Below are 24,979 nucleotides of genomic sequence, written 5' to 3' on the forward strand. Positions count from 1 at the left end.
TTATACAAACATCTGCCGGAACACATGCCTGCGTTCTCCAGCACCAGCCTTAAATCACGCTCTGGTGATGAATCTTTATCTGACACTAATACTTTTTAACTTCATACGGACAATTAAAATGAATTGTAGCTAAATGCACATATAACAAATCAATTTAATCTTTGGTTGCATAGCAGCATATTTTGCAAATTTCCTAAACTTACTTTCTTACATGTATCTTTGTCTAGGTGTTAAACTTCAGTTTAACAGAAAGTAAAGTGGAAATACTAATAAAACACAGCTCTTATGATACTGCCATGTAGTTGCAAGCCTCAAAGAATAATGACATTTGAAATTTATCACTGCCATTTTTAAAAACTTCCACATTTCTATGTGGAGAGTACCATTCTGGGCTTCATTATAAGAGTGACCAAAGCTGAATTCCCTGGCCTGTAGGAATACAACTGAAATTCGGACAAACACACCAAGGATAAGAAACTGGCTCAGATCCGAGCCGTAGACAGTATTCATCTACTATTCATCTACAGTGCCCACCACATTTGCTCTCTGGTTTGTTGTTCGTGGTTCTGTTCCTCTGCTCTGTCAGGTGCACCTAATGTCATGGACCACTGTCACAGTCCTCAGCACTGGGCACGATCATTCATGTGAAGTATAGTTTCTCCACTTGATGGCCATATGGCCGCTCTTGTCTTTTAAGTTCCCCAAGGGCAGTCAGCCCCATTTTATTTACCAGTGCATGGTGCAGAGCTGGTATGCAATAAATGTTTGAAATGAGCCAGTACAGTGTGGGTGCCTAGTAAATGATGTATTCCATGGATAGAGATGTGTGAACGAATCCACTCTGCACACCAGAAAAATCAATGGAAATAAACAAACATTTGTGAGGCACACACCAGATTCTACGTGTGAAAGCATTCCCCTTCCCCAGTCCCAATATCTCTTTTTTTTTTTTTTTTTTTTTTACATGTAAGGAAGTTAAGGCTTACAAGATGCAGTAACTTGCCCAATCCATATAACTGATAAAAAGATCTAAACCAGTCCGTCAGGTTTCAAGTCCACTGCTAAAGGAAAAACTTTTGTTTTTACATTTTAAAAAATTTCAAATGTTAACTGTTTTTGTTTTCGCCGTAACAACGACTGCTAGAGTCTAGGAAAAAGACCTGTGGTACTGGAATAGGAGAAAAAGGAGCTGAATACCAGCTCTGCCACACACTAGTGGGGAATCCTTGAGCACCTCACTTTCTCTCTCTCAGCCTGTTCCCTCACCTGGAGCTAATACTCCCTAGATCACTGTTCTGTTATGATAATTAAGAGGAAAGTTCCAATGTATACACAAAAGATTAACTCTTCAAAAGTTGTAGTTTTCCCATCTGTACCCCCCTACATCTCACTGATGTCAATCACCTCCCTAATCACAAAACTCTGGAATCTTAAAGCCAAAAAGAATCCAAGAGGTCATCTAAGCCACATTCCTGATTCTAAACACGCAGAAATCAAGGCTCATAGATGAGAGATTACTTGTCCTACATCAGAGAGAAGGAACTGCATGGCCAGGACTAACACTCAAGTCTTCTGATTCCCTGTCAGTGTTCCTTCTAACACATGGCCTAGTAGTCCTGGAAATCAAGTTTCCATTTTGTATGAACCCCATTAATGAAAATAAAAATCTCAGCTGGGCACAGTGGTTCATACCTGTAATCCCAGCACTTTGGGAGGCCGAGGCGGGCGGATTACCTGGTCAGGAGTTGGAGACCAGCCTGACCAACATGGTGAAACCCCACCTCTAGTAAGAATACAAAAATTAGCCGGACGTGGTGGCACGCACCTGTAATCCCAGCTACTTGGGAGGCTGAGGTAGGAGAATCGCTTAAACCCGGGAGGCGGAGGTTGCAGTGAGCCAAGATCACACTACTGCACTCCAGCCTGGGCGACAGAGACTCTGATTCGAAAAAAAAAAAAAAGAAAAGAAAAGAAAATAAGAATCTCTGAGAATTAGAACACTTGGATTCTATGCCCAGCTAGGTGACCCTAGGCTGTCATCTGATTTCTCTGGATAGAGGTCTTCAAGATAGTAAAATCATGGCCTCATTCTTCGAGGGAGAAGACAATCTCTCCACTGCAAACCATGCAGAGCAAAGTACCCCAGGATGAGAAGGCTGAATGTAAAATGACACCATCCCTAGTCCCCTCCATACCTACAAGGATTGTCTCCTGGGCTAGACCTCAGTGCTTGATATTCATTCCAACCAGATTCCCTCTTCTAACATGGTAATTAGTCAGGTAGTGAGAAGGTAGTACAACAACAGTAATCTCATTGTAACAAAAATACGTCCATGTTGTTTACCTCTTAGTCCCCTAACCTCCAACAATTACAATCAACATGTCTTAAATGACACCTGACATCTGCCTCATTTAAAATTACTCTCTCGAAAATAAAAGAATAAAATTACCCTATTGTTTTCTCCTCTGAATGGCCTGGTGAGTCAGGCTGGGCATCTGAGTGCACATCCCTGTCATCTGAGAGGAAGTGACTGATGGGAGAGGAAGTGTCTGGAAGGTGACTAACGTCTGAAGGCAATTCCTTAGCCAGTTTCAAGGCTGGCTGACAAGCGAGAACAAAGAAGAGGCTTTTTGCTCCACTCTCACCTCAAAAAGCACTGCCTCAGATTCCCCAAACACAAACCAGACAACAGGATATACCCCACCTCCCAAAAAGATGTAGTGTCTTCAAGGACATGGTAACAGTCTATGATCTGTAGTCAGCAGGTCCAAAACAGCTGCCAATGGGTGACAGAGACTCCGTCTCAAAAAAAAAAGAAAAGAAAAGAAGAAAATAAGAATCTTTGAGAATTACAACACCTGGATTCTATGCCCAGCTAGGTGACCCTGGGCTGTCATTTGATTTCTCTGGAGAGAGATCTTCAAGATAGTAAAATTATGGCCTCGTTCTTTGAGGGAGAAGCCCTCTTTCAGTGCTTCCTAACTCAGGGATGGTTTCATTATCCATCCAGCTCCACAAGCCAGACACGGACCAGGAAATCATCCTTCAAACACCCTTCTAACCCTGTTCTCTGCATACATCATCAAATCCTACCACTTTTGCCTACTACTAAATATCTCTTGAATTCATTCACTCCATCTTCATCCTAACAAGCAAGCCCAAGTTACCACTCTCTCACCCAGAGCACTGCAAAAAATGTCTTGATTAGTTTCTCTATCCTCACAAACCCTTCTCAGGGATATACTTGGCAGCACAGCCCCAGGGGTCTTTTCAAAACAAATTTGATTACCTCACCTCCCCATTTAAATCCTTGTTCAAGGCTTCCCCGTGCCATGAGGTTAAAGAGAACACCTCTACCAGTCATACCTGGTCTTCCCCCAGAGCTTCGCCTTTCACCACGATCTACTTCACCCTAGGGCTCCAGTCACACAACTTTCTTTTGGTTCCTCAAAATTGCCAAATTCCCCTTGCCTCAGATCTTCTGTTCCTTTCTCCTCCCCCTTTTCTTAGCTAGTTCTTACTCACCCTTTAGCTCTCAGATCAAAAGATTTTAACCCAAGCCTGACAAACATGTTCTTTCCATGGCAAGAGTCTGCCTTCCTTTGAAAAGCCTTAAGCCAATGGTGAATTCTACCTCATGGAATTTTTAGAAGATGGCTCCACAACAAAGGAAGCCACCATAGACTGGCAAGGTTCACAGCTAACTGCAGAAATGAGGCCTAGACAGAGAGCTCAGGGTGGAAGAAGTTAGTTTTAAGAACTCAGCATAGAGGATTTAACTTCTATGAGAAGTAGAATGCCAAAAACATTTTGTTGTGATTCCTATTTAACTCATTACGAACTGACCATCAAGACAAAAATCCCAATGTCTTCCCTTGGGATTTTCAGTATAACATGAAGCAACAGCAACAGGAGAGAATTAATATAATGGTAAGGGGGAAATAATCTCACAAAGAGATGTCTTTAATGAATTTGATCCTTCTGTTTTAGACACCATCTTGCTCTGTCACCTAGGCTGGAGTGCAGTGGTGCAATCACAGCTCACTGCAGCCTCAACCTCCTGGGCTCAAGTGATCCTTCCGCCTCAGCCTCCCAACATGCTGGGGTTACAGGCATGAGCCACTGTGCCCGGCGATCCTTCTATACTATATACTAGAATATGTAAATGGTAGTGAATACCTAATCTCCATCTTCTTTTAGAAATAGAATAGACTAACAAAAACTGATCTATGAAAGGAAGACTAGCAAAATACAGTCACAGAGATAAGTAGCCAAGAGAATAACTGCTAAAATCCTGTTGAGACTTTTCTTTAAAAAAGTATGTAGGTTGGACGCAGTGGCTCACACCTGTAATCCCAGCACTTTGGGAGGCCGAGGCGGGCAGATCACCTGAGGCAGGAGTTTGAGACGAGCCTGGCCAACACAGTGAAACCCCATCTCTATTAAAAATTCAAAAATTAGCCAGGTGTGTTGGCAGGCGCCTGTAATCCCAGCTACTCGGGAGGCTGAGGCGAGAGAAATCACTTGAACCTGGGAAGCAGGGGCTGCAGTGAGCTGACATGGTGTGACTGCACTCCAGCCTGGGCAAAAGAGAGAGACTCTGTCTCAAAAAAACAAAACAAAACAAAGGTATGTAAATGAAGCCACTGAACAACTGAGACGAACAGCTCCTAATTCAAAATATAGTCACTCTAGATTTATCTCTTACTGGGCACTAAGCAAGCAAAGCCCTGGAGAACTCTTACTGAAAGGAGCAGTGGTGGACTTTCCGTATTATGCAGCCAACTTCTTTCTTCATTCATGGTTACCCCCGCACCCCCACCAGTTGAGTAGGGGTTGGGGGTAAAGGAGAAAGAAGTAAGGCCAGAAAACCCTTAGGCTGAAGGCCACTGCCTCAGCTCAGGCAGCAATAAGTAAAAGCTGCTTTCTAGAAACACAGCCCACACTAAAAAGCCCAGGCTACATTTTTTTTTCTTTGGGAAAGAGATCCAGAAGCAAACGTAGTTTAACATATTAGAAGGGACCATTCCCACAAGAATAGCATATTTTCCAAGTTCAGATGAGGTGCCTTTTCCACTAAGGGCAATTTTTCTTTTTACGTGATTTCAATTCGCTGACCTTTTCTGAGTTTGCAACATTTCTCGGTGGCTTCATGCTTTTCTGCAAAGTTTTAAGTGACTTTCTTTGAAGAGAGCTATTTAATGCCAATGATTGTAGAAAACATTTGTTCATAATTATCCGACATAGACTGGAACAATGCTGAAACAAGAGCAGCATGCAAAAATGTATTTAAGGACTATCATCCCAAAATGCTGCTAAAAGCTATTAACCAGTATGTGTTAATTGCCACAGCATTCATATTAATTTTCACTTCAGGCTCGACATTGTGGAATATTTCCCCTGATACATTTTAAACAAAGTTTAATTTAAGGAACTGCTTCTATCAACACTTATGAAAATTAACAGCCAAGCAATTAGCACTCATGAATTATCCCTTCCCCCATGCTCTCTGCAGCTTCCCTGTTAAAACAGTTTCTAATAGAGAAATGGTTACTTTCTAACAAGTTAACACAATCAAAGTCACAGTTGTCTATATGAACCAGAACTGGTTTGCTCTTTCAAGCACTTGTCAAGTCAAACATTCCCCTTATATTTAGAAAATAGTATTTAGCTAAGCCCAAAGAGTAGGATATTTAACATTTTAGAAACTGCCAAGCAATCACCAATATTGAACCATTTTCTCACCAAAAGTTAAAAAAAAATAGCCAATCCCCCACCCACCCAAAGGAAGTAATTACTTGTCTCAATCTTCCTAGTGAAGGACCAAAACCCCACTGGACTCCCTGAACTTCAACATGCAGACCGTTTTCACCCACTCTGCTGTACTTCTTCTTTACGACACTATTCTAAAATCCTGGCTTTTAAAAACACATTCCCTCTCACTCAATCCTGTCAACCACATAATGAAGTACGTGGGAGAGACATCGTCACTGCCCCATCGTCAGTGCCCTGTGTCACCCCTTTACAAAGAGAAAGCAGCAGAAGTGGGATATTTGTTGAGTGTTTCCTATGTGCTACACGTCCTGCTAAACATGTCCTGCTCATTTCATCCTCCTGAGGAAAATACACTGTCATCATTTCTTTCACAGATCAGGACTGGAACTTGTAGAGAAGAAACATTTTTTTCCTTCTACCCTTATAAATGCTTGGCTGAGGCCCCTGTAACAAGAAACAGAGTAACAAAAGACAAGCACACAAATTTATTTAACCGAAATTTTACATGATATAGAGCCTTCATAAGAAAACGAAGACCCAAGAAACTGTTGGTTAAATCTGAGGGTTTTTATATTAAGTTTGACGAAAAGTGGAAAGTCATGTGGAAAATATGATAGGAAAAAGGTAGGAAGTCAGTGTGGTAAACTGTGGGGAAATTTTGCAAACTCTGTTCTTTAAGATTCATCTTAGGAGATGAGGATGCTCCTTTCCTCCAGGCAGAGGGAGAACATGTCTCACATAAGGGCCTGGTGACCTGCTTAGGGGAGAAGGGCAGAGGAAGATCAGAGTTCTTCCTGCCATTTCTCAAGTTCCTTCAGCTTATGATATTCAATATTCCAAGGTGCCACATTTTGGGGTAGTGTGTCCTGAACCCCAAGCTTCATGAGGTTAAGTAGCTAGACTGAAGTCACACCGTAAGTGGAGCCATGGGGATTCGAATGGAGGCTTTACTACAGAATAGGTCGCTTTATTAAACGACGCTGCCTCTCACTGTGCTAGATGCTTCATCCTAGCATTATCCTATTTGATGGTCTCATGAGGCTTGTGAGGAACTCACACCCATCTCCTTTCAGAGATGAAAAAACTGACTGAGATGACACAACTTGCTAATCAGTCCCTTTTTTTCTATTACTAACTGTATTGACAGGAAATGGGTACTTGAACTTCTGATGGTCTATTAAGGATAATATCTGCAAATGCAATTTGACCAGAATAGTGATAATGTACTAGCAAAAGAGTCTCAAGAAAGTGATATGGCATAAAATGGATAGGGTTAGATTTCCTTCTTAAAACATAACCTAATCTGAAACAGGTGGAGAAACAGGGCAGAAAATCCACATATTTTGAGGCACTTAAATTAGTGCTGAATGTCTACCTGCCTCTCAGCAAAGCTCACTCCCCGATCACCTCAAAGCAACCTCTTGTCACAACCAACAGTTCCCACATCCAGTGAAATCAGAAGGACTGGCACAAGAAGTTTTCCAATTGTCTCAACCTCTAGAATAGAGGTTTTGTGTTGTTAACGAGGCTATTCAGAGGTTCCGTTCTCAACAATGCTTAAGAATTCAGGCAGATGGCTGAGGCTGGTTTTGCGGATCTGACCAAAGCATGCCCTAAAACTGCTTGGCCATCAACCTTGAACTTTTTTCAAATGATCAGTAAACAGTTATTGATAATCCAGACTCTAAAACAGATCACAGAGAGCATCACCAATTTGCTAAAGAAATAATATCAAAATGATAAACCTGACCCCAAAAATTGTCAAAATTACACCAAGGCACATGCCTAAGTACAGCCTTTCCCTCTCAATTTCATGCCTTAAAAAATTATTAGCCAACCACAGTTTTAAAAAGCTTTTTATAAAATTATTAACCAGCTACAGGAACCAAAAATTACTTGGAAATATTCACTTTAATTTAGCACAATAGCTAAGAGATGCTCACCCTTAGAATCATCAAAACCAACAATCCAGTTGGCATGAACTGTTAAGAACACTATATGTGCCTGCTTGACTAAAATGTAATAGTAAAGCACAGCAAAAGCAAAATCCTTTCTTCAGATCTAACACTAGTTTAATCTTAAGGAGGATTTCACAGCAGTTAGTCTCTTGAGGAAATACATAATTAAGTAGTTTTTTAGCATATTTAATTAGACCCCAAACTCTTCCCCGTCCCCTTCTCTCCCCAATTATGTACTATTTGCCCAAGAGACCTAAGCAACTCAGTTAATTATGTAAATAAGGCAAGAGTTATTCCCAAGAAAAGCATTGTGAATATTTGTAGGGGGAAAAAAAAGCTGTACATATTTTAGAGGCTTTAACAAATCTTTGTAAAAAAAAAAAGAAAAAACTGGAGTATCAAAATACATAGAAAACCCTTACAATTGAGGCTAAAAGCATGGCGTTCCAATGACAAGACAGTGAATCATTAAAACAAGACACTCATTTCATTTCTTAAATATGAGCCGAATAAAAATAAAATAATTTTAAGTTACAATAGTAACAAAAATTTAGTGCTGAACGTCAGATGATTTATGGGAGGAATCAATCTGGAAATTATTAAGAGTCAACTCTCACGGAAAAGGCTTTATTATCAAGGGGATGACATGATCTTAACTCTAGAGGCAGCCATGGTGCTGTTATAACTACTACAATCCCATTATTATGCAATCACAAAATGCTAATTTGATCATTTTGAGGTGTTATTTGAATAGTCATTTTAATTTCTAGGTTACAAAAAGGCTTGACTCAAGTATAATTCTCTATTAATCATTGAGATGTCATTGTATATCATATTGACGCATTTCACAAAGATAAAGAAAGACTAATTTAATATGTACAGTACAATATCCTTCAAATATTAGCCATTTTCATTACATATCTGCCAAATGCATCAATATTAAATAATAGATGAGAACAAGGGTTTAATTGTATTTTAGCAATTGTAATATGTAAGATAATAATACAATAGCATCACATAAGATAGACTTATCAATATCTAAATCTTTCTTAATCAATGCATAATGGTGACTGCTCTGCACTCACATCCTTTGTGGATTACAAATAGACTTGCTATGACAAAAGCATTGAGAGCCTTCAGTGTAAACACACATCTAGCAAGAATAATTCTTTGTGACTAAGGAGATGGTTTACTTTTTATTTTCCTGCTGGTACTTCAGAAGTTAGATATATACACACCAAGCAGAGTTCACAACCTTGTGACAAATCTGAACCTAAGTAATTAACAATAAAGTCTACGGTATAAAGAGAATTACAGAGTATTTTAAAAGATCTGTGCTATTTTTTGATATAAACACATTATCACACATCAACTATTCCAGAAATTACATCCTCAAACAATGAGACGGTATCAGGCAATGGAAGCAAATAAATTCCAACTGCTTACCCTAATCCCAAGAATAACTTCTCACATGTCTAAATGAATCATTGTAGTATTTTTTTTTAAATCCTATGTAGTCCAACTCGCCATTTTCCAGAGGCTGACATTCCTGTCCCCTGGGGGAACTTCCTTCTCTGTGCTACATTCCACAAAACAGGAGAAAGCAGCAAGGGCAGACGAAAGAGAAGTTTTACATCAGTACAGTCTATAACTTACTAAAAGTGCTGTCAGATGTTCTTTGGAGGAAACTTCCAGAGCATATTAGGACCTTTATATTACTTACGCATTTTGTTTCTAGTTTTTGCTCTTATCCCCCAGAAACATCAATAACCTCATGTGCCAGTGGCCATACATGCTTACTGAAACCTATGGAAACCTGCTGAATTGTCGGAAGTAAAAGTCTTTCGAAGAGAAAACACCTCTGCTCAAAGAGGACAACTGACAGAACCAGCTCATGAAAAAAAAAAATCAAGCATAAGCAAAAAGCTGTATGTTTATTAACTGCAATGGTGCTGAAGTAAGACAAATTATACACAACACCTCCAGGCAAAAAGCTATCACTCAGCACCCCACACCACTGCCAGACAGCAAACATCATGGCAATAAATACAAAAATCAACCGCTACTGTCTTCTGAACAAGGCCCTGCTCAGGTCAGCACAGAGACACAAGAAGGCAGGGGGTTGGGGAAGGGGTGCTGCATATGAAACTAGGATCCACCTGAAATAGTGGCCATGTTTCTAAAAGGAAAACAAACACACTTTAATTTTATAACAGCAAACTTAGCATGAACAGGCAAAAAACAAAGTCAGCCTCCATAGCAAGTGTCAAGATCCTCCTACAGTGAAATACTGAAATGCAAGCAATAGCCTAGAATTCTGAAATAAAGCTCAGATCTCAACAATTTCTACAGTTGTTATAATAATCAGCCAAGACAATGCAAATTGCCTCCCAGAACCACTTTCAAGGCTTTCTCAATACAATTAGACCTTGATTAATCACAATCTAACTAATCCAACTTCTCAAGTATACTTAGGAGATAAAACGGATTAAAAATATACACATATGTATTTCTCTCTCCCTTCCTCCCCCTCCCCTTTCTGTCATATATATATAAACATATGTATATACATATATATACACACACATATATATGTGTGTGTTGGGGAGGATTAAAACACAACAGTCCTGAGATATCTATACACAGAGAAAGAGAGAATGAAAGAGCACAGGACTGTTTTTGTTTTAATCCTCCCAAATATATTACTGTGGAAACAACACTGAACCCAAATTCATATCTTTACATCAAGTCTTAGAAAATGTAAGTGACATTCTATAACTGTCAACTGATATTCTACAAAGCATTTCTGAAACCCTAAATCTAATAATAATACCAATAACAACTCCACTCAATTACAGTTTTACTTAAAGGGACAAAGTCTCATTTTTACTTACCTTGCCATCAAATTTGGAATACTCGTTAAAAGGGTTATTCAGCTGCAGAGGGCACTGTTCTAGGCGTACAGATAATATTGACTGCTTCCCAGAAATTGGAGGCTTCTCTTTGAGAGATTTTTTTTCAAACAGTGACTTTAACTCCTGGGCTGTGATACAAGAGGAAGAAAAACATCTTTGTGATTACACAGAGACAACTTGTCCACCTTCCCTAAAAAGTCTTCCTTAGAACCTTAAGGAAGGCACATCCAGAGACATATTCAGGTCGGATACATGCAGAAAGCCCCACAATATACTGTGCACTGAAAAGGCAGAGCACGGAAGAACATGCAGGCCAGGATAGTCAATTTGGAAAGAGAAGGGGTTAAGGGAGGGGGAAGAATCAGGCAAAGTAACAAAGGAGCCATTTTATAGGAAGAGCACTCACAGCCAGGAGACCTGAGCTTTGGCCCGGCTTTGCTACTAACGGCAAGCTATGTGACAGTAGACGCTTCTCTAAACCTCTCTGGGCTTGTCAAACTAGAAAATCTCAAAGATCCCTCCTGCCTGTAATATTATGTGATTTTGGAATTCTAGTTCTTCAAGGTCAAGATCTACATATTAATTCTCTAACACTCTCCAGTTGCACCTTGCACAAACTCTTGATGCCAAAGATGAAGAGGAGAAAAAGAGAAAGGATATCTATAATAACAGTAGCTAACATTTATTGCTGCTCGGCCTTTTGGCTAAGATCAAGTGTAGTAACAGTAGCTAACATTTATTTAGCAAGTCAATATATCTCATTTAATCCTCATAACAAGCCTACGAGGTAGATACTAGCGTTATCTCAGATTTGTCAATGTGGAAACAAGCTTAGAATATTTTGATTAGCCCTGGACCACACAGCTAATAAGTAACAGAACTAGAATTTGCACCTGACCAAGGCTCTTATACATTAGGGCACTAATGAACAAGGTAGACACTGAATAAATTTTGTTGCATGAATGAATGATTGAAATAATTCAGATTAAAATTATTAAATCTGAATCTTCAGTTCTTATTCATTAGTGAACCAAGACAAGTTCTGTAACTTTTCAAAGATCATTTAATTCTCTAAATCAATTGGAATATCAATCAAGGTGGCGGTAGCTAGATGATAAGTGGCTATGAAGAAATGTCCACACTTAAAAGTTTTTAAATAAATCAATCTGAGACTTTAAAATCTGCAATAGACATGTTCAACCCCATTCCACTTTAGCATAGTCAAATTAAACCAAGAGAGAGAACAGAACTCTGAAAGAGTCACTTAGAACTTTCAAAAAAAAATGTAACTGCAGCTGGGCACGGTGGCTCAAACCTGTAATCCCAGCACTTTGGAAAGGCAAGGTGGGAGGATCACTTGAGCACAGGAGTTCGACATAATCAACATATTAAACACAGATTTGAAGAGGAATTAGACTATAATTCAATTAAAGTAATATTTTAAATATGGGAAGTACTTTTCTACCTGTAATCTATTACCAGTTTCATGGTTACAATTGGGAAAGAAATGATCCTTTATTAAGCATCTATTATGAGCCAGGATCAATACTAGGTGTTTTCCTCACCTGGCACAGTCACAGTCTTCACAGATCCTAAGAGAGATGTTACTACTAGCTCCATGAAGAAACTGAGGAATCCCAAACATAAGTAATGTATAGACTTCACACAGCTGTTACCAATAGGGTTAGGTGCAATGTGATGCTATGATTAACCCTTTCATTCTCAGACATTCACACTCAGACCTCTCTCCTCAACCTAACACCTCCTCCCCTCTTCCTCCTTTGTCGAGGCTTGGAGAATAGAAACAACCAAAGAGAACTTTTGCATGTTCTCATCTGCTCTTCTATCTGCCTGTCCTCCTACTACCGTGGATGAACTCCCTCTGCCCTTACCTTAGGCCAGCCCTTCCCTTGTGCACTAGATCCCATCCCTCTTGCCAACTCATGAACAGCTCTCCAGCAATTCTCGTCTCTCTCTTCCATTGTCAATTTTTCTCTTACTGAATTAGTCACATCAGCACACAGTACTGAAACAGTGCTCATTAAAAAAAAAAAAAAAAAATCCTCTCTCTATCCCATACTCCCTCCCTTCTGGTTACTACCATATTTTTCTGCTTCTTAAAATGTCTGTCTATATTCTTCCTGTCCAGTCCCTCCACTTCCATTCAATCAAATCCACTCCAAGCAGGCATATTCAGGCCACACTACTCCACCAAAGCAGCTTTATCGAGGTCACCAATGATCCCTTTGTTGCTAAATCTGTTGGTCAATTTTTAATCCTCATCTTACAAGATGTCTTGGCAGCATTTGACACGGTTCCTCACTCCCTCCTGTTTTAACATTTTTTTCACTTGGTCCCCAGGACTCCACTCTATCTGGCTTTTATACTGTCTCTCAGGCTACTTCTTTCAGTCCCTCTGCTGATTCATCTCATTTCTCCCTTGAATCACTGGCATTTCCCAAGGCACAGCACTTGGACCTCTTCTCAATCTACATTCACGCCACTGGTGATCTCATCCAGTCGTATGCTTTTAAATACCATCTATAAGGGGCAAAACTAAATTGTGGTGACATAAATCAGAACAATGCTTGCCTCTGGGGAGTGAAATGACTAAAAAGGGGCACCAGGGAACTTTTTTGGGGTGACAGAATTGCTCTATACTTGTCTGGGATGCTAGTTATATAAATGTATATGTCTGTCAAAAGTCATTGAGCTGTACATTTAATATCTGTACATTTCACTATATGTAAAGCATACCTCAAAAAAAGTAAATAAATAAAAAGGGAAACCCCAAGTAAATATCTTCTACATGCTAGTACCTCTCAATGGTTATTTCTAACCCTAAACACTCCCTGAAATTATAGACATCCAACTTTCTACCGGACACTTTCACTTGGATGTCCACCAGGCACCTTAAGTGTTACCTATCCGTAACCAAACTCTTGATCTTTCCCCAAAGCTCCCACTCCCACAGTCTCCTCAGTTAATGGCAATTCAGTTCTATTAGGCCAAAAACTTGGGAGTCATCCTGACTTCTCACATCCTACCCATCCACCAACACTTCAAAAGCTATTCAGAACCGTGGCAACCGCTAGCAACGCTGTATTATCATCACCTTAAAACCCGCTTTACTGTTTCTGCCCTTGCCTCCTCACCCCAACCCTTGTTTCTTCCTGACACAGCCGCCAATATGAGTCTTTTAAAATACAAGTTACAAACTTCAGAATGAGGAGAAAAATTGATAAATCTGACCACATGAAAAGAAAACACTTCTGTATGGGGAAAAAAGTAAAAAGACAAATGATAAATTAGGAAAGAATAAAGGTCAATATTCCTAATATGTAAATATTCTAAAAGTAAAGAAGATACTGAACAACACACGTAGAAAAATAAGACAAAAATATGAAATGTTCACAGAAAAAGAAATGTAAACAGCTCTTAAATGGAAAGATTCTCAACCACATTCATAAGAGATATGCAAATTAAAACTACATTTCATCAGATTGGCAAAAATCTAAAGATTTGAGGCTCTGAGGACATAGACACTCTGTATGTTACCAGTGGGAGCATGAAACAGTGAAAGTCCTATGAAACGGAATTCGGAAGATCAAGGAAAATCACATCTTCATTTACCCTCTGACCCAACAATACCACTTAGATACATTGGTAAAACAAAACTTTAAAAAAAATGCATAAAACTATTCTCTGCAGTGCCATTTGCAAAAGCAAAGCCTGAAAACAAACAAACAGCCCTCACCGGGGCATGGGTTGGCACTGGTACGTGCATATCACAGAGTATTATGCAGCTGTAAAATGGAATGAAGCTTATCTCTATATATTGCTCCAGAAAAATCCTCGGAATATATTACTAAATGAAAAAAGTATTGTACAAAACAGTATGTATAGTATGCTATCTTTAATCTAAAAAGGGGATATAAATATAAATATGCTTATATATAGTTTTAAATGGACAAAAAACCTTTTTAAAAATGACTATAAAAGAGTGAAGGGAACAGAAAGTGAAGCTAGATTTCTCTGACTTTATCTTGCTTTATGTTTCTGACTTTGAAGCCATGTCAATGTTTTAAATAATTATAAAAGAAAATTAAAAGCATAACCTCTAAAAACAAAGGCAAAATGAAATACATGAACCTAAGTATAATAATGACTTGGCAGATTAACTACAAAGAGGGGAATTATTTTAAATAACTTTGTTACCAGCAAATGACCCAATTTCTTCAACAAATAAATTATAAGAAAAAAGTGAAAGAGAAGCTATAGATTAAAAAATGAGACATTAACCAAAGTAGTAGATGGATCTTAGATCCAAACATGAACAAACCAATAGAGAAAAAAGAAAAATTTGAGATGATTAGGGAAATATGAACAATAATCGGATATTTAATAATATTAAATAATTATTTCTTGGCCAGGCACTGTGGCTCACCGACTGTAATTCTAGCACTTCGGGAGGCCAAGATGGGCAGATCACTTGAGCCCAGGAGTTCAAGACCAGCCTGGCCAACATGGCAAAATCCCATCTCTACAAAAAATGCAAAAATTAGCCAGGAATGGTGACATGTGCCTGTAGTCCCAGCTGCTTGGGAGGCTGAGGAGGAAGAATCACTTGAGCCCAGGAGGTTGAGGTTGTAGTGAGCCACGTTCATGCCACTGCATTCTAGCCCCGGTGAGAGTGCAAGACCCTGTTTCAAAACAAAAATTTTTTTTCTGACCAGGCACGGTGGCTCACGCCTGTAATCCCAGCACTTTGGGAGGCCGAGGTGGGTGGATCACGAGGTCAGAAAATCGAGACCATCCTGGCTAAGAGGGTGAAACCCTGTCTCTACTAAAAATACAAAAAATTAGCTGGGTGTGGTGGCGGGCACCCGTAGTCCCAGCTACTCGGGAGGCTGAGGCAGGTGAATGGCGTGAACCCAGGAGGCAGAGCTTGCAGTGAGCCAAGATCGTGCCACTGCACTCCAGCCTGGGCGACACAGCGAGACTCCGTCTTAAAAAAAATAAAAATAAAAATAAAATTTTACTTTATAAAGAAATTATTTTAAATGTTTTTCAATGTAATTATTAAACATTTCTTTATAATAATTAACATAAATAATTTTAAATGATATAGAGAATATTAAAATAATATTAGTTTTTTGGAGAGTAGCAGTGCCACAGTTTTATTATGTGTTAAAAATACAAAGTATTTAGGTATGAAATCATATAGTAGCTGGGATTTGCTTAAAAACAATCTGGGAGGGCTGGTAGTAAAATGTATAAATCAAACAGGACCAGCCATGTACTGTTCATTGTTGAAGCTGGCAGATGAGTGAAGGGAGTTCATTAAACCATTCTCTCTACTTCTGTGTATGTCTGAAATTTTCTACAATAAGAAGTTTTTTTTAAGGAAATTTAAACTGGGGGAAAAGAAGTCACATATCACATCACTACTCTGATCAAATCACCTCAGAGAAAAAATACAATTCCTTACCAGACCCTCCATAACTAGGAACCCCACTACTGACTTCTCTGATCCCACTCTTCCCGTGCTTACTGTGCTCTAACCAACAGGCATCCTTCCTTGTTATTCTATTTTTTGAATACACCAGGCACGTTTCTGCCTCAGAATCTTTGCATTTGCTATTTCCTCCTCTTAGAACACTCATCTCCCGATATATGCATGACTCACTCCTCCACTTCCTTTAGATCTCTGCTCAAACAGTACCTTCCTAATGAGCCCTTCCTTGGCCACCCTACACAAAATAGCAAAATTCTCTGCCTAGCATTCCTTATCCCCCTTACCTGGCTATATTCTTCTCCATGCCATTTACCCATTCTGGCACATTATGTTTACTGTTTATCTACCCCCAATCGAAAATAAGCTCCATGAAGACAAGGACTTTGTCTTGTTCACTATTTGTTGAAGGAATAATTTATTATTTTTTAATAATAAATATTTGTTGAATGAATAAGTCTGGACCAGAGAAATAGAAAAAGTTGCTGGGGTAGGGTATAGGAAGGGAGAACAGAGACAGCAGATGGGCAGAAAGAAGCCAAGACAAGATGGGGGAAGTCATGAGAGCCCTTCCTTCTGGTTTCAAGCCATTCATCAGGCAGACTATACTTCTTGAGAGCCCTCCTTCAAGTTGCTTTTTGTTATTTGCAACTAAAAAGTCCTAACCAATACAAACAGTTGGACTTCACCAACAAACACAAAACTAAAAAAATAAATAGCCTGGAAATTTAATTATCATCAGCTTTATGAAAAAGCACACACTATAGCATTCAGAAGATGAGAATGTGTATTAGAACTTATGCATGGAACATACTAGAACTATAAGGATTTAGGGAGCAGCAGGATACAAAACAAATATATTAAAATAGCAGATTTCGGCCAGGTGTGGTGGCTCACACCTGTAATCCCAGCACTCTGGGAGGCCGAGGCGGGTGGATTACCTGATGTCAGGAGTTCGAGACCAGCCTGGCCAACATGGTAAAACCCCGTCTCTACCAAAAATACAAAAATTAGCCGGGCATGGTGGCGGGCACCTGTACTCCCAGCTACTTGGAGGACTGAGGCAGGAGAATCACTTGAACCTTGGAGGCAAAGGTTGCAGTGAGCCGAGATCATGCTACTGCACTCCAGCCTGGGCAATAAGAGTAAAACTCCGTCTCAAAAAAAATAAATAAAAATAAAAATAAAATAACAGATTTATTTACAAAAGACCAATAACAAAGGTATGAGGAAGAATGTCCTATTTATCATGGTAGGCCAGGCATGGTAGCTCATGCCTGTAATCCCAGCACTTTGGGAGGCCGAGGCGAGAAGATCACTTGAGGTCAGGAGTTTGAGACCAGCCTGGCCAACATGGTGAAACCCCATCTCTACTAAAAATACAAAAATTAGCCAGGTGTGGTGGCATGTGCCTGTTGTTCCAGCTATTTGGGAGGCTGAGGCATGAGAATAGCTCAAACATGGGAGGTGGAGGTTACAGTGAGCCGAGGTCGCGCCACTGCAATCCAGCCTTGGCGACAGAGCGAGACTCCATCTCAAAAAAACAAAATAAAAATACAATGGTAACACAAAATATGTGGAAATAATGTTAATAAGAAATGTAAAAGTGCGGGATCTATATGGAGACAACCACAACATTTTATCTTTATGAACTACTTGTATGCAGAAAAAACACAAAAAAGATCATATGAAATATGATTTGAGGTTGGGCATGGTGACTCACACCTGTAATCCCAGCACTTTGGGAGGCCAAGGCAGGAGGACTGCTTGAGTCAAGGAGTTTAAGACCAGCCTTGGCAACACAGGGAAACCCCCCATCTACAAAATATTGTAAAAATTGGCCAGGCATGGTAGCATGCACCTGTGTGGCATAGTTACTTGGGAGACTGAGGCAGGAGGATTGCTTGGGCCCAGGAGGTCAAGGCTGCAGTGAGTCATGATCATGCCACTGCACTCCAGCTCAGGTGACAGAGCGAGACCCTGTGTCAAAATATATATCTACATATTTTTATATTAAATATTGAATAGTTTAAAATATATATACTCACATGTATAAATGAAATCTAAAATAAATACATCAAAATGGTAACAACAGCAGTTGCCTCTAGATGTGAGATTACTGGTAGCTTATTTTCATTTTTAATTTTTTTTGTACACAATTTCTTTTTTTGCTTTTTGAGATAGGGTCACCCTCTGTTGCCCAGGCTGGAGTGCTGTGGCTCACTGCAGCCTTGACGTCCTGGGCTCAAGTGATCCTCCCATCTCAACCTTCTGAGTAGCTGGGACTACAGGAGCATGCCACCATGCCCAGCTAATTGTGTGTGTGTGTGTGTGTGTGTGTGTGTGTGTGTGTGTGTGTGTGTGTAGATGGGATCTCGCTATGTTGCTAAGGCTGGCCTCGAACTCTTGGGCTCAAGTGATCCTCCTGCCTTGGCCTCTCAAAGTGCTAGGATTACAGGCATGAGCCACTGGACCTGAATTTTTTTTTTTTTAACATACAGGGTTTGGCAACTTCCCCAAACTCTGGCCATAGCTGACAGAGAAGGAAAGGAATAAGACAGCTAGGCACGGTGGCTCACAACTGTAATCCCAGCACTTCGGAAGGCCAAGGCAGGCGGATCACCTGAGGTCAGGAGTTTGAGACCAGCCTGGCCAACATGGTGAAACCCCGTCTCTACTAAAAATACAAAAATTAGCCAGGAGTGACGGCAGATGCCTGTAATCCCAGCTACTTGGGAGGCTGAGGCAGGAGAATCATTTGAATCTGGGAGGCGGAGGTTGCAGTGAGCAGAGATCGTGCCACTGCACTCCAGCCTGGGCGACAGAGCAAGACTCACTCTAAAAAAAAAAAAAAGAAAGAAAAAGAAAAAGAACGGAACAAGAGAACACCAAAGACTCCTCAATACCCAAAGCTTCAGAAGCAGCCCCTTTCTGCCAATGATATGGGAGGGAGCAGAGCAGAGTAGAAAGACTAAAGTCTTTGGGGTCAAACTGTCCAGGAGGTGAATTCTGGCTTTACCACTTACTACTTACAAGTAACTTGGGAAAGTTATTTGGCCTCTGAGCACCAGTTTTCTCACCTGTAAAAGAGACATACTAACAGCTAATTTACTGGCTTTGAATGAAGATGAAATAGGCCAGGCACGGTGGCTCACACCTGTAATCCCAACACTTTGGGAGGCCGAGGCGGGCAGATCACATGAGGCCAGGAGTTCAAGATCAGCCTGGCCAACATGACAAAACCCTGCCTCTACTAAAAATGCTTTTAAAAAAATTAGCCAAGCATGGTGGCACACGCCTGTAATCCTAGCCACTAGGGAGGCTGAGGCACAAGAACTGTGTGAACCCCAGAGGCGGATGTCACAGTGAGCCAAAACTGCGCCACTGCACTCCATCCAGCCTGGGTGACAAAAGGAGACTCTCTCAAAAACAAACAAACAAAAAAGAAATAAATAAACTTAGTGGCTAACATACTATATACCCTGAGCTGATTACTCATCAGAATCACCCAGGGACCTTTTGAAAACCATAACTTACCCTTAAGAAAGTTCTTTGTAATTCTCCCCACTCTTGAGAATGTACTTTGTGAGAACCACCCCCTGACCCCAAAACATTGCTCTTAACTCCACCGCCTATCTCAAAACCTATAAGAACTAATGATAATCCCACCACCCTTTGCTGACTCTCTTTTCGGACTCAGCCCGCCTGCACCCAGGTGAAATAAACAGCCTTGTTGCTCAAAAAAAGAAAAACAAAAAAAACACATAACTTTGTGGGCCCCAACCCCCATCTACTAAATCAAGAATTCCACAGGTGAGGCCTAGAAATTTATAGGGAATGTTATTATAACATGCACTTTTGGATGCAGTTCTGATTTTTATACCTCCATTGTATTTGGGAATCATTACTTAAGAAACCAATAATAGAAGTTACACAAAACTTCAGGTACATGTAAATAGTTGATATAAATAAGCTACATTGTTGTTTTGCATTATTATTTAACTTCATGCATAAGAAGCCTTATTTGCCGATTAGGCTTCGAACTTCTCAAGGAGAGGATTCATGTGGTCCTCCTAGCACTCAGCACAGAATGATTAGGCACACAGGAGTTATGAAAGAAATACTTGTTAAATGATTCAATGAGTAAGGGTAATAACTATGTACAGAATAAAATACCAATACCATTTTAAAATAATAAAATTAAAGATATTTGGATCTTAATATGACATTATTCCTAACAAAGCACACTTCTGATGACACCATGTTCTTATCTATCCATGCAGTTTTAGTTACAGGAATATTACAAGGATCTTACTCTAAGGTATTTCATTTATCATGTGGTCTCATGGCACATGGATCAGTAAGTTCATAAAGAACTGAGGTATGGACTAGATGGTCTCCACAAACCCTCTATCTCCTCTATGAAAAGGCTGCCCTTATGCTGTGTCTTAAAGGATAAACCGGATGTTGACAGAATAATTGTGGAAGAAGAATACTTCCAGGGTGGTCATCCTATTTAGAATGATGATTCTTCTAGTGGGGAATGAAATAAAACAAAGATAAGAAAAACAAATGAAAGGATTTTAGCAAAGCATAAATAATAGAAGAAGAATGAGGGAATGAAGTTGGGTATGGTGTCATGTGCCTGTAGTCCTAGCTCCTCAGGAGGTTGAGGCACTTGAATCCAGAGTTTGAGGCCAGCCTGGGCAACACAGTGAGACCCCCAATTCTTAAAAGGAGAGAATGAATAAATAATTACCCGTCCAAAATTCTCAATAAAGATCAAAAAGATTTAGATGTGGCATTTCTTGCTGAGAGAGTACGTTTGTGGGAGATGTATAAAAATAGGACGGCTGCTCAGTTTGCCAGGTAGATGTTTAGTGGACTGCTGATTCCACTTTTCTAGCATGCTTCAATACACCCAGAGTGCCAAGCTGTGGTTTAATGATAGGACCCAGCCTAAGGGAGAATCCAAAGACATTCTTTTGTGCATTGATAAGTTTCACTCTAACCATCAGGAATGACTACCAGGCAGGCTGCTGGTCTGGCCAGAATCAGGGAATAACAGTTCAAGCATGAACATACACATTAAAGAGCTTCTCCAGAAGTAAGACCACAGGCTCAATTATCAAAATCCATGAGACACAGAAAAGAGAGAGAAGGAAACTGAAGGAGAGAAGTATAAGAAGTACATGTCTACAATGGATAGTATGGTTACAAATGAAAGCAAAAGGTGACATAACTATTTCTCCAGCATATTCTGTGAAACAATGAACAAAAATTAAAGTAGATTAGACTTTAAAAAATAAGTGGGGGAGCAAATAAAATCCTCTATTTATTAGATGTATCAAAATTTAAGCTGAAGAACTTACTTCTCACGTTGTAAAAGGGACTGATGCACCTATACTTGATGTACTCTATTCACCGTATTTTTGGGTTTGAGACACAGTCTCGCTCTGTTGCCCAGACTGAAGTGCACTGGCGCGATTTTAGCTCCCTGCAACCTCTGCCTCCCAGGTTCAAGCAATTCTCATGCCTCCGCCTCCTGAGTAGCTAGAATTACAGGCGCACACCATCACGCCCAGCTAATTCTTATATTTTTAGTTGAGACAGGGTTTCGCCATGTTGGCCAGGCTGGTCTTAAAACTCCTGACCTCAAGTGATCTGCCTGCCTCCTGGCTAACTTTTTGTGTTTTTAGTAGAAATGGGGTTTCACTATGTTGGCCAGGCTGGCCTCAAACTCCTGGCCTCAACTGATCTGCCACCTTGGCCTCCAAAAGTGTTGGGATTACAGGTGTGAGCCACAGTGCCTGGCCTCACTGTGCGTTTTATTTATAATTTTTTAAGTTATGGAAGTGAAGAACGCAAATAAAGAGTGGCTGGAGAGACAGAGGAGCTTAAATAAACTTGCTCTGTATTCATTGATCAAGAAGAGATTAATAAGAACTGCTTTAAGATATATAAAAAATTTGAAAAAAGTGAATAAGATAAGTGATATAAAGTATTTTCAGTTTGTATTAAATACAACAAAGAGAAACATTAACTGGATCAACAGAAGGGGCTAGCCTAGTGAGATTTTGAAAGTATTCAGAGTAAAACTAGAGAGAAATTCAAGAAGAACTACTGCATTCAAGGAAGTCAGAATGAGATATAAGGAAGAAAAACAAGTAATTGGGACTTCTGGTTCTACACAGTCATCACTTAGTAGCAGTCATGAAGAAAATCATACCTGCTAATGATACTTGAGTTTATAATCATAGTATGAGAAATCAAGAAGCACTTTACAGAGTGATTTAGCGCAGAGAGACTGGCCTTTATATGCAGGCAGAGCTGGACACAAAACATCTCATTATCACACTTCCCTCCATGTTGGGTAACTTTGGCAAGTTCATCAAATCCCTGAGCCTTTGTCTTATCTGTAAACAATAGCAACGATACCTACACCTTGCAAGATCACTGCAATAGAGGTAATGCATGTAAAGTACCTAGTAGAGCACGAGGTAGAGGCTGCTATTAGTATAATAAACCTTAATATTATTAGTCTTATAATTATTGTGTAACAATGGAGCCAATCCACAAATATTTATTAGGCGTCTATTACATGCCGATATGATATTGGGAGGTGCTGGGAGGATACAGAAGACAGACCGCAGATATTTCTTTTAAAGGAGAAGAAAAAGAGAAAGTCTAGGAAACATGATATAACCACTATAAAATATTTTAATAGCATTTTATTTCTGAAATTGTTTTTCTCCCCAAGTCTTTTCTTCTTGCTGAGACTGAAGCTTTGAAAGTATATAATATGGCCAGCCTTTATACACATACTATATGAAAATATAGAGCAAATGCTAATAATACCAGCAACATAATGGTTTTTACACTAAGGGAAAAGAATTTGCATATGTGCAAAAAAGACTGTTACTAGGCCCACTAATGGGGCAAGGGAAAGTCTAGGTTGGAACTGCCAAGAGAAATCTGTAACCTAGAAACTCATCCAAAATATCACAGGGGCTGGGCACAGTGGCTCACGCCTATAATCCCAGCACTTTGGGAAGCTAAGGCAGGTGGATCACTTGAGGTCAGGAGTTCGAGAACAGCCTGGCATGGTGAAACTCCATCTCTACTAAAAATACAAAACTTAGCCAGGCATGGTGGTGTGCACCTGTAGTCCCAACTACTTGGGAGCCTGAGGCAGGAGAATTGCTTGAACCAGGGAGGCGGAGGTTGCAGTGAGCCGAGATGGCACCACTGCACTCCAGCCTGGGCGACACAGCAAGACTCCGTCTCAAAAAAAAAAAAAAAAAAAATCGGCTGGGCACAGTGGCTCATGCCTGTAATCTCAGCACCTTGGGAGGCCACGGTGGGTGGATTACTGGAGGTCAGGAGTTCAAGACCAGCCTGGCCAACATGGTGAAATCCCATCTCTACTGAAAATACAAAATTAGCCAGGTGTGGTGGCATGCGCCTATAATCCCAGCTACTGAGGAGGCTGAGGCAGGAGAATCGCTTGAACCTGGGAGGCAGAGGCTGCAGTGAGCCAAGACCGTGCCATTGCACTCCGGCCTGGGCAAAAAGAGTAAAACACCATCTCAAAAAAATAATAATAATAAAAATAAAATCATAGGGTACTCCTTGGCCTATATTTTTTTAAAAAATCAGAAAAAAGTACTGACATGACAGCTTGTAAAAAATGTCCCCTGCACATATCAATCCCTGTGACCCAGAGTGAAGGGTGGCCAAAAAGCCAAGAACTAAAGAGCATATAGCTTCAGAGGGTCAAGGCACACAAGAGAAAGAGCTCAAAGCTCAAAACACTAGAGGTATCTAAGTCCAGAGGATTTAAAAGGATGAATTAAAAATAAAAGTTCTTATATAATAAACTAAATATATAAATCTCAAATTAAGAATTAAAATCATTTCCATTTACCTGATTGCTTAGAATTTCTTTCTTTCCACTGAATATTTTTGCATTTGATCTGGTTTTGTCTCTCTTTTCGGAGTCGTTCTAATCTTTGAGCTTGAAAAGAAATATTATAACTATAAGTTTGTCAATGAAAGTTTACCATAAACAAAGACATAATTAACTACCTTTACATGAATAAAGATGTTTTATATTGCATATGTAGAGAAAAAGTCATAAAATTTTAAAGGTGGCACCCCTGAAAAGCAAATACCAACAAAAACATGAAAATATTCTTGATTTATAATTGAAATTAGAGGATATAAAACACTAATAGAGATCATAAAGATAGTATTAACATGGAAGAGAATAATAAAATGTGAAAACTTCTGTGATTAATATGACATTTCATTATATAAATCATTAATAACGGTCTTAAAGGAATTTTAATGCACAAATGAACTGAAGTGAATATTACATTACAGGAATAAAATTACTCTTATGAATTACTCTACCCGTTTCAAAAATTAAAGATAAATGAACTCAGACTAGACTATTAAAGTTTTAAATATAAAATCCTTTATCTAAAAATCATGAAAATTATAAAATGTCAAAGCTATATAAATTAGCATAGCTTTTCTTCAGTGGGCTGAAACAGTTTATAGGTAGTAAAATAAATGATTTGTATCTTTGTAACATTAGTCAAATCTTAAAAAGAACAATTTTTCTTTTACAAAATTTTAAGATATGCTGCATGGATTAAAAAGTAAATTCTTTGGTCACTAAGACAACCTACAATCTCAATTAATTATTAGCATCTAAGTGCTACCTAAAGAAATTCCAACAAGAGTCACCTAAAATTATGCATTTGTGATTATATTGCCACTGGCTGATCAACCTTCAAAAATCAGTGAA

General features: G+C 39.5%; 1 protein-coding gene across 8 annotated transcripts in view; it reads right to left on the reverse strand.

Moving 5' to 3' along the window:
• Nucleotides 1–24,979, reverse strand: part of MAPKAP1 (MAPK associated protein 1) — a 265,377-nt gene that overhangs the window by 204,063 nt on the left and 36,335 nt on the right. For 5 of the 8 annotated variants that reach the window (XM_063697026.1, XM_063697025.1, XM_063697028.1 and 2 more), the window contains 2 exons: nt 24,092–24,181; nt 10,629–10,777 (listed from right to left, as the gene is read on the reverse strand). The exons of 1 other annotated variant lie outside the window; for it this stretch is intronic. In XM_063697026.1, coding sequence (XP_063553096.1) covers nt 10,629–10,777; nt 24,092–24,181 — 239 coding nt within the window. Of the gene's footprint in view, nt 1–5,119; nt 5,261–10,628; nt 10,778–24,091; nt 24,182–24,979 lie in introns of all 8 variants that reach the window. 2 more of the 8 variants (XM_063697030.1, XM_055351923.2) reach the window with 2 other exon arrangements.

This window comes from Gorilla gorilla, chromosome 13 (genome assembly GCF_029281585.2).
Source record: "Gorilla gorilla gorilla isolate KB3781 chromosome 13, NHGRI_mGorGor1-v2.1_pri, whole genome shotgun sequence".
In the NCBI taxonomy this organism is placed as follows: Eukaryota; Metazoa; Chordata; class Mammalia; order Primates; family Hominidae; genus Gorilla; species Gorilla gorilla.